The 15,406-nt window shown below is 37.7% G+C and overlaps 1 protein-coding gene across 4 annotated transcripts in view; it reads right to left on the bottom strand.

Moving 5' to 3' along the window:
- Window positions 1-1,089: 1,089 nt before the first annotated feature.
- The window catches only part of BCAT1 (branched chain amino acid transaminase 1), a 122,474-nt gene continuing 108,157 nt past the window's right edge, over window positions 1,090-15,406 (bottom strand). For all 4 annotated transcript variants that reach the window (XM_061125142.1, XM_061125139.1, XM_061125141.1 and 1 more), the window contains exons 9-11: window positions 12,895-13,035; window positions 10,155-10,229; window positions 1,090-2,148 (exon numbers count right to left, since the gene is read on the bottom strand). In XM_061125142.1, coding sequence (XP_060981125.1) covers window positions 2,107-2,148; window positions 10,155-10,229; window positions 12,895-13,035 — 258 coding nt within the window. In that variant the 3' untranslated portion in view covers window positions 1,090-2,106. The remainder of the gene's footprint in view (window positions 2,149-10,154; window positions 10,230-12,894; window positions 13,036-15,406) is intronic.

Consider the following 15,406-nt stretch of genomic DNA (forward strand, 5'->3'; position numbering starts at 1 on the left):
TGCCTAGTTATAATGTGTCACTCTTGCTGTATTAATCCACTGCAATTAAACAAACAGTGCACAAGGAAAAAAGATGTGCAGATGTTCCTTTTAAATCTATTTAACAAGTTAGTGTCAAGGTCAATTTCCTGTCTTATTACTTAAATGAGAACGGCAGATTGTGTTCGCTGTTTTAGGAGACTTGGTTCCTTTAAATGTGTATCCTTCGTCTTCATGAAATCTGGTTTTTAAGGGCTTAAAATGCTCTTAAGGTTTGATGAAAGAAATCACACAGACATAATGTCAAGACATATTGTTCTCCAACTTTTACGAGGAACATGTCTAGCCATACTAAATTTAGAGATGCAAAGTATAAAATGTATTTGTGGCAAACAAATGACTTCCATTTCTCATAGGAATGTTGAGTGTGGTTATTATGTGCTACTTGACAGGTTAGAATTACCTTAGGTCATTTCTAGACTACAACATTGAAAGCGAGGCCACAAGGTTTAGCAAAGGCAAACGCATAGCCTTAGAATGCTACTTGGTGAACGACGTGCAAGAAGGACAGTTAAAGCATGTCAGACCTGAAAAGAACAGACTCTCCCAAGACTTCAGATTGCCAATTAAGAGCCCCCTAAAAAAGATATTTTTACCATTCCTTTTCATCTTCTACTTTCCTCATTTTCATTTTACCATTCCTATCTAAAAAGACCCTATGGCCAAAAGTCTTGGAAAAGAATCAAAGCCCCATTTGCTATGTGCTGCTAAATGCCTTAAGGAAATTTTTCCAGCACGTCAAACTTTTAGAATTTTTTTCCTTGCTCTGAAAAGAGAATGAAATATGATCAGCAAGATGAAAGTTATTAGGACTGAAGGAAACCAAAATAAAATGTCTGAGAGTTGACCTTCCAAGGGTAAATGTTTTCTGTCAAGATTTGACTTTCCCCTAGATAAACCAGGATACTACAATTTTAACTCACGGCTCCCATACAAGAAAAATATCTTCTATAATCACTCTCCCTATACGCTAACCATTTGCTTATCTAATCCCCTCAACAGGAAAGAGCACCTATAAAACCAGAGTATAAAATCCACAGTATATTCCTCTATTTCTACCAAAAAACTAAATATGATTTATTTTGTATTTAACACTTAAACATTTATGTATTTAACATATAACATGTCATTTCCATTTGGTTGGTATGATATCACCATCTTTCTAGAATTATTACTTTAATTCCAAGACAGTCTTCAAATAAGAAATCATTCCTCCAACAAACTACAATCAGAGTATCTCTGATGACTTGGCAGTCCATGGAAGCTAAAGAGACATGAGGTAAATATAGATAAAGTCAGAACCAATCACAAATTCTAATAAAGAGGTTTCATAATATAGAAACAAAGAAGGTACACTTCTATAGAAGCTAAATGTTCATTCATTCCTTACTAGGGGCCAGGCTGGGGGATGCAAAGATCTATAAGGCACAAGACCCTCAGTCCTGTAGTGAAGCCGGCCCACGAATTACAACACAGTGTGGAGACAGCAGGGGTGGTCTTGTAGACTACCAGTGGAGCCTGGTGCAGACTGTGATGTCAGGAAGGAGGAGAGATTCTCCCTAAGATGGACTTAGGGGACCAGGAAAGAAATCCAGTTTCTCTAAGTCTTGATTTATAAACAACAACAACAACACACTTTTCTGAGGATGGAGATGTGGCCCGGGAAATGGTACCTGTGAAATGTACTCAGATCAGCTTTCAAACACAAAGACACTCACTGGTTGAGAAGCAGGACATAACTTATGCTAAAGAATAAAGATTTTTTAAAAAATCTGAGTGAAGCCCTAAGGGAGGCTCTAAGATTATGGAGGAAAATTCTACACTTAGATGGCTTCCATAATCAACTCTCTAGAGAAGGTAAGGAAAGCTTCTAGGAGCAAATTTAGAAACTACCATTGGATGATTGTGATTCATCTTCTCTGGCATGAGAAAACAATCGCCCTGGTAACACAGACAATATGAACAACATGATGCACAACTAAAATCAGGTAGCCAAAGACATTTCTCATAATTCAAATGCAACAGTCTGTCCCAAGCGCACCCAAATGATATCCTGTTCTTTTCCACTCAGGCTACTGTGATTGTCCAGTCGCTCTCTTCTCTTCCGTACTACAAGAAAAGCAAGAAAACATGTTTCAGTGTTAAAGCTAATAGCACAGCAACAGCTTATAAATAAACTTAATGATATAACCAACGTTGAACAAAAGGTTCACTTCTGTTTTGTACATTAAAAGCAGGTCCATATTGAAAATAAGACTATGTATAAAGAACCAGTCAAATACCTGGGAAGAATCATAGATTTTATAATTATAGTTGAGCTCAAATTTATAGCTGGTATAGGTTCCTTACATATGCCTTTTCACTGCTATTCTGTATTTAGTTTCTCAGATCATATACCGTTTTCGCTTGAATCGCCTCTTCAGTACTAATATAACTTCAGTTGAAATGAATACAAAACATTAGAATTCCTGAATTGGAAAGAACATTACAAATTGTCTAGTCTGCAGGGAATGAGCCAAATAAGTGTGGCTCTGGATTTCACTTCAGAGTAGTTCCACTTCTATTGGTTTCATATACTGGGATTCCAGGAAAGGTCTCTTTTGCAGAAAGTTCTAAGGCTTAAAAAATCAAGTGTGAAGAGCAATAAACTTTTAAGTCCAGCTTCTCATTTAAGGACACTAAGGCTCTAGCAAACTCTGTTTTTAAAATTTTCTTTTATTGAAGTATAATTGATTTACAATGTAATGTTAAGTTCTGCTATATAAAGTGATTCATACATGCATATGCATACATATATACATATGTGTGCATATACACACATATACATGTCTATATATACATATGTGCATATATACACACATATACATGTCTATATATACGTGTGCATATATACACACATATACATGTCTATATATACATATGTGTGCATATATATACACACATATACATGTCTATATATACATGCTGTTGTTCAGTTGCTAAGTCATGTTCTACTCTTCGCTACCCCCATGGGCTGCAGCACTCCAGGTTTCCCTGTCCTTCACTACCTCCTGGAGTTTGCTCAAACTCATGTCCATTGACCTGGTGATGCCATCTGACCATCTCATCCTGTCGCCCCCTTCTCACAGTCTTTTCCAGTGAGTTGGTTCTTTGCATCAGGAAGCCCAAGTACTGGAGCTTCAGCTTTAGCCTCAGCCCTTCCTATATACATATATGTGTATATATATATTCATCGGAAGGGCCTATGTATATAGGCTTCCCCGGTAGCTCAGCTGGTAAATAATCCACTTGCAATGTAGGAGACCCTGGTTTGATTCCTGGGTCAGGAAGTTCCCCGAGAGAAGGAATAGGCTACCCACTCCAGTATTCTTGGGCTTCCCGGGTGGCTCAGAAGATAAAGTATCTGCCTGCAATGCTGGAGACCTGGGTTCAATCCTTGGGTTGTGAAGATCCTCTGGAGGAGGGCATGGCAACCAACTCCAGTATTCTTGTCTGGAAAATCCCACGGACAGAGGAGCCTGGCAGGCTACAGTCCATGGGGTCGCAAAGAGTTGGACACAAGTGAACAACTAAGCATCGCACAGCACATATATATATGTAAATATATACATATATATGTTTCCATATTCTTTTCCATTATGGTTTATCACAGAATAGGAGCCTGCATGTACCACAACCAGAGGAAGCCCCCATGGCACAGTGAAGCACCATCACAGCCAAAAATGAATTAATTTAAAAAATTTAATTAACAAATTAATTTTTTAAATGGAAGAATATAGTACAAAGAGAAAATATTAGCAGGAGTCAGGGTAAAAAAATAAAAAAAAAACAAAGAAACATTACTAAGTATGTACTATGGCACAGATGCTGTGAGAATATTGGAATTACAAAAAGAGAATAAAATAACACCCACACTCAAACAACCATGGAACAAAGGTAAGTGTGTGACTAATCAGAAAAGACTTTAAAAGTCCTACGTGATCATCCAGAGGCTATGGAAAATGGGGAAGAAGCAGCAGTTAAGTGGGTGAATATATGTTTGTACTGAGGAAAGGGGATGTTATTCCAGAGATTTAAAAGATTCTTCAAGGAGATGCATCTTGAAGAAACAACCAACATCTTATCAAACAGGCAAACTGTAGAAGATACAGGAAGGCAGGAAGGACGAAAATAGAGCAGAGCATACTGGAGGACAGAGACCCCCAGATGGCAGAAGCTGATATGATGGTAACAGGAACAGCAAAGAGCAATGGGAGAGCGAGGGATATGGTCAGCATGGTGATGTTCTCCAAGTTCAAGTCTGGTTAAGTATGAACGCAGAAGTGCTTTTTTTGTTTTTTTGTAACATTATTAAAAAAAAAAAAAAGAAGAGGAAGGGACTTCCCCGTTGGTCCTGTGGTTAACAATCCACACAATGGTTCAATCCTTCGTCAGGGAACTAAGATCCTACATGCCAAGGAGCAACTAAGCCCACAGGCTAGAACCAGACAGTCCATGTGCAATGAAAGATCCCGAATGGCAATGAAGATCCCACATGCCACAACTAAGACCCAACACATTCAAATAAATACTGAAAAAAAAAAAAAAAAATCATAAAATCAGTCTGCATTCACCGATTAAAAAAATTGGAAAAGAAGAAAGGGGAATACTCTAAAACCTTGTCATTTGAAAAGTTTCCCCCCAAGAGGTAATTTGAAGAGCATTAAGACCCAGGGAACTATATGTCTAATTAGCCAAATGGGATGAACACTCAGCTCAGAGATTCTTGCTGATGTACAGAAATATACAAGTTAAATGAAAATCAGATCTGTGGTTAAGAAGGAATTCTCCCCCCAGAGAAAGAACTGGCAAGAATCTTGAGGATTCTTTGGTTGCTACTGCCGCTCCTTTTCAATTTCAGAGAACTTGGGAAGAAACGTCATGTTTCCATGTAAGTCAAAGAAATCAAATGTAAAACATGGTGCAATTCTATGCTTTTTCCTCAGTAATTACTTAAATTATTTTTCTTGGCGAGAAACAGACAATTTAGTAGCTTGGCTGACAGCATCAATTTGCCATCTTGTAAGAGAATAATTCTGAAACTGTAGGTTTATGCCCACAGGCACAAAATAATTGAAGAAGAAAGAGGTGGTCTTAGATTCCAAAGGGATGGTCCTGAGTTACTTAACAATTTGGAGCAGATTTGGTGCTTGGTTTGTGGTTTAATTCAGAATCTCATGTATTCCTGGGCTTCCCAGGTGGCTCAAGCGGTAAAGAATCTGCCTGCCAGGAAAAGCAAGAGACAAAGATTCGATCCCTGGGTCAGGAAGATCCCCTGGAGGAGGGCATGGCAATCCACTCCAGTATTCTTGCCTGGACAACTCCATGGACAGAGGGGCCTGTCAGGCTATAGTCCATGGGGTCGCAAAGAGTTGGACATGACTGATCAAATGCATGCTTGCACCCCTTTGTTTCTTTGTTCAGTACAGAGCTCTTGAACTCATCATTAGTTTTTTAGTGTTATTACCATTATACTTTACTACCTAAGGTAAAAAGAGAAATTACTAACTTCTTAGCCAAGTTATAAAGAGAATACATACAAGTAAGAGAAAAATATTCTATTTCTCCTCCTTTTCTACTTCATATTAGCTTTTATTTTTAAACCTTTTGATATGATCTCAAATTTAAATAGAATAAATCTGTTCTGCTATATCAGTTTGCTCTGACTTCTCCAATTTCCTGGTCACTTTCTCCACTACTCTATTCCCGGGCATCTGGCCCAGCCTCTGGCATACAGTGTGTGTTCAATATAATTGTTGAATGAATGAATCAAAACCATTCACTTCTGTCACCTACATTCCTGCCTTCTGCAATCTTACTTCTAAATATGCTCTTTCTCACAGGGAACTGCTCAATTTTATGTGGCAGTCTGGAAGGGACTGCGTTTGGAGGAAAATGGATACAAGTATGGTTGTGTCTCTCTGCAATCCACCTGAAACTATCACAATATTGTTAATTGGTTATACTCCAACATAAAGATTTGACATAGATACACTACCAAGGGTAAAATGGACAGTTAGTGGTAAGTCGCTACAGAGGGAGTCCTTCCGGTGAATATTCAGGGTTTCCTTTAGAATTGACTGATGCTGAAGCTGAAGCTCTAGTGCTTTGGCCACCTGATGAGAAGAGCCGACTCACTGGAAAAGACCTTGATGCTGGGAAAGACTGAGGGCAGGAGGAGGGTATTACAGAGGATGAGATGGTTAGATGGCATCACTGACTCAATGGACATGAGTCTGAGCAAACTCCGGGAGATAACAAAGGACAGGGAAGCCTGGTGTGCTGCAGTTCATGGAGTTGCAAAGAGTTGGACACAACTTAGCAACTGAGCAACAACAGGGAGTCCAGCCCAGTCCTCTGTGGTTACTTAGAGGGCTGGGGTTGGAGGGAGTAACAAGAGTGAGGGGATACATACATACACACACACACACACACACACACACACGCACACACACACACACACACACACAAACATACTTATGGCTGATATGCATTGTTGTATGGCAGAAACCAACACAACTTTGTAAAGCAATTATCCTCCAATAAATAAATAAATAAAAATGCTCTTTCTGAGACCTTTTGCAATGGCTTCCCATCTTGTCCCAAAGTTGATCTGGACTTCTTTTATTCATACCTTAGGGTTTTGGGGCATATATGTAGTCACCATCTCAAGGGAGATGACACTCATTTCTGCTTTTGCCTTCCAAAGCTTCATGATTATGCTGGCTGAACACCGCTACTTAGCTTTTTCTTCTGATTCATATTTAATAGAATTTAATTTTCCCTCAGCCTTTTTGACTACTTTTTCTTCTAACATTTTACAACCAAATCCAATTAGTTTAAATTTTCTTATTTCATATCATTTCTAAGTGGTAGTACTGGAATCTATTTTGTGTGTTAACTGCTATAGACTGAAAGTGCTCTTCTGTACAATTTGTTCAAGAAAATTCTCCAGAGTAATCTTTCCTTATCACTGTAGCCACACTTCTTCCCCTCTTAAAAATCTTTTAAGTTCTGTTTTGGATAAAGGCCTTCACAACTCAATTATATATTTTTTTGTTCAATTTATGCTTTTTACTTGAGCAAGCACTAATAACTTATCTACCTTCATCAGATTTACGCAGACAACTCTAAAAAACAAAAATATAAAACTATTCTAGCAGAGGGTTAGAAACACTAGGAATTTGGGATTAACATTAATACACACCACTATATATAAAACTGATAAACAACAAGGACCTACAGTATAGCATAAGCAACTACTAATGTACTCAATATCTTATAATAACCTGGGGACTTCCCTACTGGCTCAGATGGTAAAGAATCTGCCTGCAATGCAGGACACCTAGGTTCGATTCTGGGGTCAAAAAGATCCCCTGGAGTAGGAAATGGCTACCCATTCCAGTATTCTTGCCTAGAGAATTCCATGGACAAAGAAGACTGGTGAACTACAGTCCATAGAATCACAAACAATCACATGACTGAGTGACTAACACTTTCACTTCCACTATAATAACCTAAATTGGAAAAAAAACAATTTGAGAAAGACATCTATTTCTGCTTTATTGACTATGCCAAAGCCTTTGACTGTGTGGATCACCACAAACTGTGGAAAATTCTGAAAAAGATGGGACTACCAGACCACCTGATCTGCCTCTTGAGAAACCTGCATGCAGGTCAGGAACAGTTAGAACTGTTAGAACTGGACATGGAAAAACAGACTGGTTCCAAATAGGAAAAGGAGTACATCAAGGCTGTATATTGTTACCATGCTTATTTAACTTATATGCAGAATACATCATGAGAAATGCTGGGCTGGATGAAGCACAAGCTGGAATCAAGATTGCCGGGAGAAATATCAAGAACCTCAGATATGCAGATGACACCACCCTTATGGCAGACAGTGAAGAATGAAAGAGCCTCTTGATGAAAGTGAAAGAGCAGAGTGAAAAAGTTGGCTTAAAGCTCAACATTCAGAAAACCAAGATCATGGCATCTGGTCCCATCACTTCATGGGAAATAGATGGGGAAACAGTGGAAATAGTGGCAGACTTTATTTTGGGGGGCTCCAAAACCACTGCAGATGGTGACTGCAGCCATGAAATTAAAAACCGCTTGCTCCTTGGAAGAGAAGTTATGACCAACCTAGACAGCATATTAAAAAGCAGAGACATTACTTTGCCAACAAAGGTCCGTCTAGTCAAGGCTATGGTTTTTCCAGTAGTCATGTATGGATGTGAAGGTTGGACTATAAAGAAAGCTGAGTACTGAAGAATTGATGTTTTTGAACTGTGGTGTTGGAGAAGACTTTTGAGAGTCCCTTGGACTGCAAGAAGATCTAACCAGTCCATCCTAAAGGAGATCAGTCCTGAGTGTTCATTGGAAGGACTGATGTTAAAGCTGAAGCTCCAAAACTTTGGCCAACTGACTCATTGGAAAAGACCCTGATGCCGGGAAAGATTGAAGGCAAGAGGAGAAGGGGACAACAGGGGATGAGTTGGTTGGATGGCATCACCGACTCAACAGACTTGAGTTTGGGTAAACTCCAGGTTTGGTGATTGATAGGGAGGCCTGGCATGCTGCAGTCCATGGGGTCACAAAGAGTCGGACATGACTTAGTGACTGAATTGAACTGAACTGATATATATACAAAGCAGAATCACTTTGCTATACACCTGAAGCATCATAAATCAACCATACATCAATTTATAAAAAGACTCACTAAAAGAGAAATACCTGAAAAGTTTTATTAAATTTCTTCAAAATACTTTTGACTGTTTCTACATACAAAAGTAGAAAACAACTCTAAGTTTTAAGTCCTCTAATATTAAGATATTCCTTTAAGGTTATAGAAAATTCCTATAGACAACTTCTATTGAGGAGTAGAAGACAACTCATAAATTCAAAACCCACAATCTTCCTTTTATTGTTATAAATTTTGCACAAAAGTTGCTAAGTCTTCAAAAAACAACGTATTTTATCCAAAGTCTTCAATTGCTCTGTGGGGACCTGTTGCTTTCCCAATCAACTTTAATTATTTGCTTAGTTTTTAAGACCCCACACCATTTGATGTCACCCATAATTAAACTTCATTTTACATTTCAATCTGGATCTCAGCTCTCTTTTCACCAACTGGCAATGATGGCATCTAGGCTCCCCAAATTTTGGAAAAATATCTTTTACAGGTGAGCCAGGTTTACTGAGTATATTATCTGCCTACCTAGAAAGAGGCTTAACTACCTGATGATAGTACTGTATATTGTTTCTCAGAAAAAAAAAGGACAAAACAAAGTTAGCAGTACTAAAAAACAGGTATGCATGCTCTTTGACACGATAATTACAATTTCAGGAATTTATCCTAAAGAAAAAAATTAAAAATACACTGTTCATAACAGTGAAAGAATTTCCAACAACATAAATGTTCAACAATAAGATTTCTTTAAAAATTATTCTTTAGCAACATAGTGGAGTTCAATTAAACTTTATACATGAAATTTTAAAATTTACTGATATCAAAAAGCAAATTATTTATTAATTTAAAAAAGCAGGTTAACAAAATTATGTGATCTCATTGTTAGAAAACATCTATCTAAAAATATATAAATGCTTACAAAATATTGAAAATCAAGATATCAAAAATTAACAGTGCTTTTATCCTTGATGGAATCACAGGTAATATTATTTTTTCTGTGCTTTCTTCCACTTTAAAGATTTTTTTCTTTTATAAAAGTATGTTACACTTTTCAATGAGATTTTTAAGTGTTATCAAAATTTACTGAATATATTTATTTTTTAATGTTAAGTAATTGAGTCTCTGACTCTCTGACTGTGTATGTATATGTGTGTGTGTGTGTATCTTTTTCCCCCTTCTTTCCTTCCTTCCTCTTTTTTTTTAATATGCATCTTTTTTCTCATTTCCACTTTTCTCATGCCCACACATACTATCAGGAACATCTTCCTTAAATTTAGTTTGTTGACCTCAAATGACAGTACTTACTCTCTTCTCTCCACAGAGGTAAGATCTGGTTCTAGGCTTTGAAATAAATAAATAACATCTTAAAAATAAATACTCTTACCTGAATATCAGTCAGTTTTTCTAAGATGCGGCTTGCAAGCTTAGGACCATTCTCCATAGTTGGAATGTGTATAGTCTATAAAAGAAAACCAGACATGAACTAATTAGAGGATATTCATGTAACAGTGACAACAAGTAAGTAACTAAGCAATTTTACCAAAATAGGGAATGGCACTATGATACCCTTGTTACATATGCTAACTTCTATGCCAAAGATTCTTATTTTTAATTTGAATAAACACAATCTAGTCAATGCTAGGTTGTTCATCTCCTACCAGCTGATTTCAGGGCACAATGGTTTATATGCCAATCTCCAGGTTGATCTGAAGGACCAATGAGAAGCCAGGGGTACCTAGAACAGTGGCTAAACTTAAAGAACCCTACTTCCTCCAGCATCCTGAGAATCTACAAAGGTGAGATATTAGCCTCCACATCTAACCCTTTTGGCAGGGAATGAGAACTCAAAAGATATTCTGCACGAATTAAAGCAAGCCATTTCAGGGACATAAGTTGCTTTTGTTGTTGTTGTTTGTTTTCTGGCCTTGTTGTACGGCATGCAGGATTTTAGTTCCCTGACCAGGGATCGAACCTGTACCCCCTGCAGTGGAAGCATGGAGCCTTAACCACCAGACCACCAGGGAAGTCCATCAGTAACAAAAATGCAAACAAGTCTATGTCTTCACAAAAGGGGTTGCTAAATCTGTCGGTTCTAAGCCAAGCTTCCAAGGGCCACAAATTCCACAAAGTTGCACAGATGGCTAAAGTCAGGGCAAAGAGATTTTATGACCCTAATCTGTATTTTGAGTCATGCCTACTCATGCCTTGCTGGGCTTCAGGCTTTTGATAGTTTGATTTTAGTAGACAGTCTATACTCCTACTTTTCTTATTATACTCTTTAGGATACCAAGATAATTAGATATGCCTTTTGGCTCTGATAGCTCCCCTAAAACAAGACCACAAAATGTGTTAAACTTTATAAACTTACTTCTAGAGATGAAGTACGGAGAAAGCAATGGCACCCCACTCCAGTGCTCTTGCCTGGAAAATCCCATGGACGGAGGAGCCTCGTGGGCTGCAGTCCATGGGGTCGCTAAGAGTCAGACAGGACTGAGTGACTTCACTTTCACTTTTCACTTTCATGCCTTGGAGAAGGAAATGGCAACCCACTCCAGTGTTCTCGCCTGGAGAATCCCAGGGACGGGGGAGCCTGGTGGGCTGCCGTCTATGGGGTCGCACAGAGTCGGACACGACTAAAGTGACTTAGCAGCAGCAGCAGAGATGAACTAACAACTGGACTTTAAAAATCTGACCCAGGGACATCCCTGATGGTCCAGTGACCAAGAATCCACCTTGCAGGGCAGAGGAAGTGGGTTCGATCCCTGGTCAGGGAACCAAGATCTCATATGCTGTGGAGCAACTAAGCCTGTGTGTCACAGCTAGAGAGACTCTGTATGCCGCAAGGAAAGATCATGCATGATGTCGCGAAGACCCCATACAGCCAAGTAAATAAATAAATATTAAAAGAAACATGTGCTTTTAAAAAAAAACTGACCTAATGACAACTTTAGTTCATTTAAGTGTAGACCAATAATATATTATCTAGTTATTACCACAGTAAAATGTGAAACAGTAGCTTTATAATCAGTACAAGTATCCATATATAATAGAATAATCCTTTTCCCTTGAAGTCATCTATCTGTTCACGCAATTATGTCAAGTTTTTGAAAATCCCAAGCAATGAAGCAACCACCATTTAAATCAGCAGAAAAAAAATCAGTTCACCCTGTTGAGGAAACATAATTATAATGTTGAATTTAAAAACCAATAGAACTTGCATTTACTATTATGAATAATTTAAGCCAATTATATTATAAAAACAATGCACCTATGCCTCTGAATTATGAAGTTAGATGAGGACGGAGCTATGTTGTTATAAAGAAGAAAGAAAAAACAACAACAACAAAAAAAACACTGACAAGAAATGGAAATACAGCATATATAAACAAGATTAATTTAATAGGAGAAAATGTCTTCCAACTAAAGGCTTCTGGAAGTAAATGCATCATGTTTGCCAAATGAAAGTTTTTTATGAAGTGGTTTAATTAATGATGATGATGAAGATGAAAAAACTCACTCATCATTCAAATGAGTTTTCCTTAACAATTTGCTATTCCTCCACCAGCAGTTAGGAAGTACTTTTGGAAACCAGAGACTGAAAGCGACTACTTGTAAGTCCTCCCCTGTGGCTTCCCTGGTGACCCAGTGGTAAAGATGGACCTGCTAATGCAGGAGACTCATGTTCGATATCTAGTCTGGGAAGATTCCCTGGATTGGAATATGGCAACCCACTCCAGTATTCTTGCCTGGAGAATCCCATGGACAGAGGAGCTTGGCAGGCTACAGCCCATGGGGTAGCAGAGTCAGACCCAACTTAGTGACTGAACAACAAGACCTTCCTTAGCGAGATGCTAGATGAGTATAAGCCTATTGGCATACTTAAGACAGGTATGATAACCAAGGATGAAACTGTTAGAGCTTTCAGAAAACCACTGGAAAAATGAATAAGTCACTTGCTAACACAGGTTCATAAAGACAACTGCCTCAGTTAACAGAATATCAAGTTCTTTAAAAAATCCTTTGCATCCTGAGGCCAACTAACATTTTGTCCATATATGTATCCAAAGAGTTAAATTATAGGCAAATGTTTGAAAATGACAGGAAGTGAAGAAACAATGTCTTACCTCACCCTTGTACAGTATAGTCGAAACAGGGCAAACCACACAGGCGGTACCTGAACCAAACATCTCCCTCACCCGGTTCTCCTCCACAGCTGTGGTCAAGTCATCCATGGTGAGGTATCTCTCGGATACCTTAAATTCACCCTGTTTGGAATAGAAATAAAAACAAATATAATTCAAGAGGGAGGGGACAGATATATACCTAGGGCTGATTCATGTTATTTGGCAGAAAAAAACAGCAAAATTCTGTAAAGCAATTATCCTTCAACTAAAAAATAGATTATATATATATATACACACATACATATATTTATTTATTTATTTAAGGAAAAGACATGCAAAAAATGCCCTGAGGTACAGACCTTTCTACTTTACCTTCTGACTGAACTGAAACAATGTCATAATCATGTTTCAAAGAAAAGCTGGAAAGAGTGACATCATCTTTTGGGAAACACACCAAGATGCTAAGCAACCTACTCCAAGGTCACAGCATCTCTAAATGAGATGACCAGAATATAAAATATAAGATGAGCATGATAAAGTACACGGTATATTTTAACACTTGCTTTCTTTTCTGCCTTTTGTTTGTTATCATGGCCAAAGTTTCACAAGCTGATACACTCCAGTGTTACTTAATGTGTGTTCCAAACCCTCTTTATCATAAGACAAAGTACATTATTATCTAATATTAGTAATTAGAGCCACTATTTAGTGAGCATCAGTTACATACCACGTTCTCTAATTTTTAAGGTGGGTACTATCACCCTATTTTACAGATAAGCAAATTAAGGTTCAAGGACATTGAATGACACCCCTGAGACCTCACAGCTAGGAAATGGCAGAAATTGGATTTGAACTCAGGTCTGATCTGACTGACTCCAAATCTAGTCCTCTTCCTACTGTGTCTTTTACAGAGTAGAAACAGGGGCTGAGTTTAAATATTTGAAATATTTCATTATTTTAAAACATACATAGATAGCATATTTGAGAAATTACACTGCGTGTTTTTTTTCCCCTAATTTCACTGATTCAGTTGACTTTACGGCAGTAATCCTCTTCTTTTTCTCTGATGCCATTTTAGGTTGAGTTTCATCACAGAATTATTGGTATACCCTTTCCTCAACTTCCTCTGAATTATTTGAACATCTGCTCAAGGATAGGAAGTGGGAAAAAAAAAAACACCTGATGCTTTTAAGCTGTGTTTAAACTAACTGTTTCATACTTATTCTTTAATCTGTTTAATTCTCATTCTTTGTTAGTAGTTAAAGCTAAAAAAAAAAGCTGGTCAAGAGGCTATTTGAATTAAGGGCATCAAAGCATGGATACTTCAAGTAAGAAGAGAGCATTTTTTTTAATGTACAAGTCCACAACAGATACAAATGGAAATCATAGTCCTTGGCAAGATTCAAAGCATTAGAAGAAGATTGCTTCATGCTATAAGTATATTTGGAAAGATAAGAAAAAATATGCCTGCAATAGAAATTTGGCTTTTTGTAAGTTTCAATGTATCTCAGTCTGCAACTACAATTAAGTCGTACAAAGGTAAGTAAATAAATAAATAAATAAACTCCAGAAAATCAGCCAAGTTAAAGCTGAGTTCTGTGTTCTGGAAAAGAAAAAAAAATAATCTCCTGTAAATAAACAGAATTGTTTTTCCTCTCCTCACCCTCCTTTATCTTTGGACAATTTCCCCCTGTCTGGCAAATACTGGTAACCCCCCACATGCCTCTTGGCGTGTATGTCTCACAGTTTTAAAAATAAATTATAGCTAAGGAGTCAAGAAAAAACTTCCTCCATAATAACCTATTTTTCATGCGAGCAAATCATTAGTGTGGGAAAGCATTTCCACTTGCAACTTGTCATCAAACCTTCTGTACTTGGTTGATTTTTCTCTTTAATGAAACAAAAATTACTGAGCTTGGAAAATACATCTTTCCAATTGCAAACATATTTAGGACAGGGCAAGCTGTTTGAAATTATACCAACAGTTTGTAAATGTCATGCCCAATGTGCCAGCCAGCATGTGGCAGTTGGGTCTTGTCTACTTCAGGGTTTTGTAGAATTATTTATAGCACATTTTCTCTACTTCCAAAGCCTTTTCCAAAGAAACTGTACTCTCCTAGATATGTGTATTTCTAAACATTTGTCCTATTAACACTGTTTGACCACAGTATGTTCAAAGCCTTTTCTTGTCCCCTGGAGACCATTTCAACACATGGGTCAAAAGTCCCATCCAAGAATCTTTGCCAGATTAACCAACTCATTCAATATTCATCTTGAATATGCGAAGTCATTTCCAATACCGAATGGTTTAACAGACTTGTCTGTGTCATGTGAATCAGAAGGGCTACTGAAAACAACTTTACATTTACTTGAGTGTTTAGATTTTAAAAGGCTGGCGAAAAGAAAGTACACGGAGGATAAACCAGGTGAATTGATAGGAAACACCTGGCACAAAGCTTGAGTCTAGTACTAGAATACTTCTTTACTAGGACAACTTGCTAAACTGGTTTCT

This window comes from Dama dama, chromosome 22 (genome assembly GCF_033118175.1).
Source record: "Dama dama isolate Ldn47 chromosome 22, ASM3311817v1, whole genome shotgun sequence".
In the NCBI taxonomy this organism is placed as follows: domain Eukaryota; kingdom Metazoa; phylum Chordata; class Mammalia; order Artiodactyla; family Cervidae; genus Dama; species Dama dama.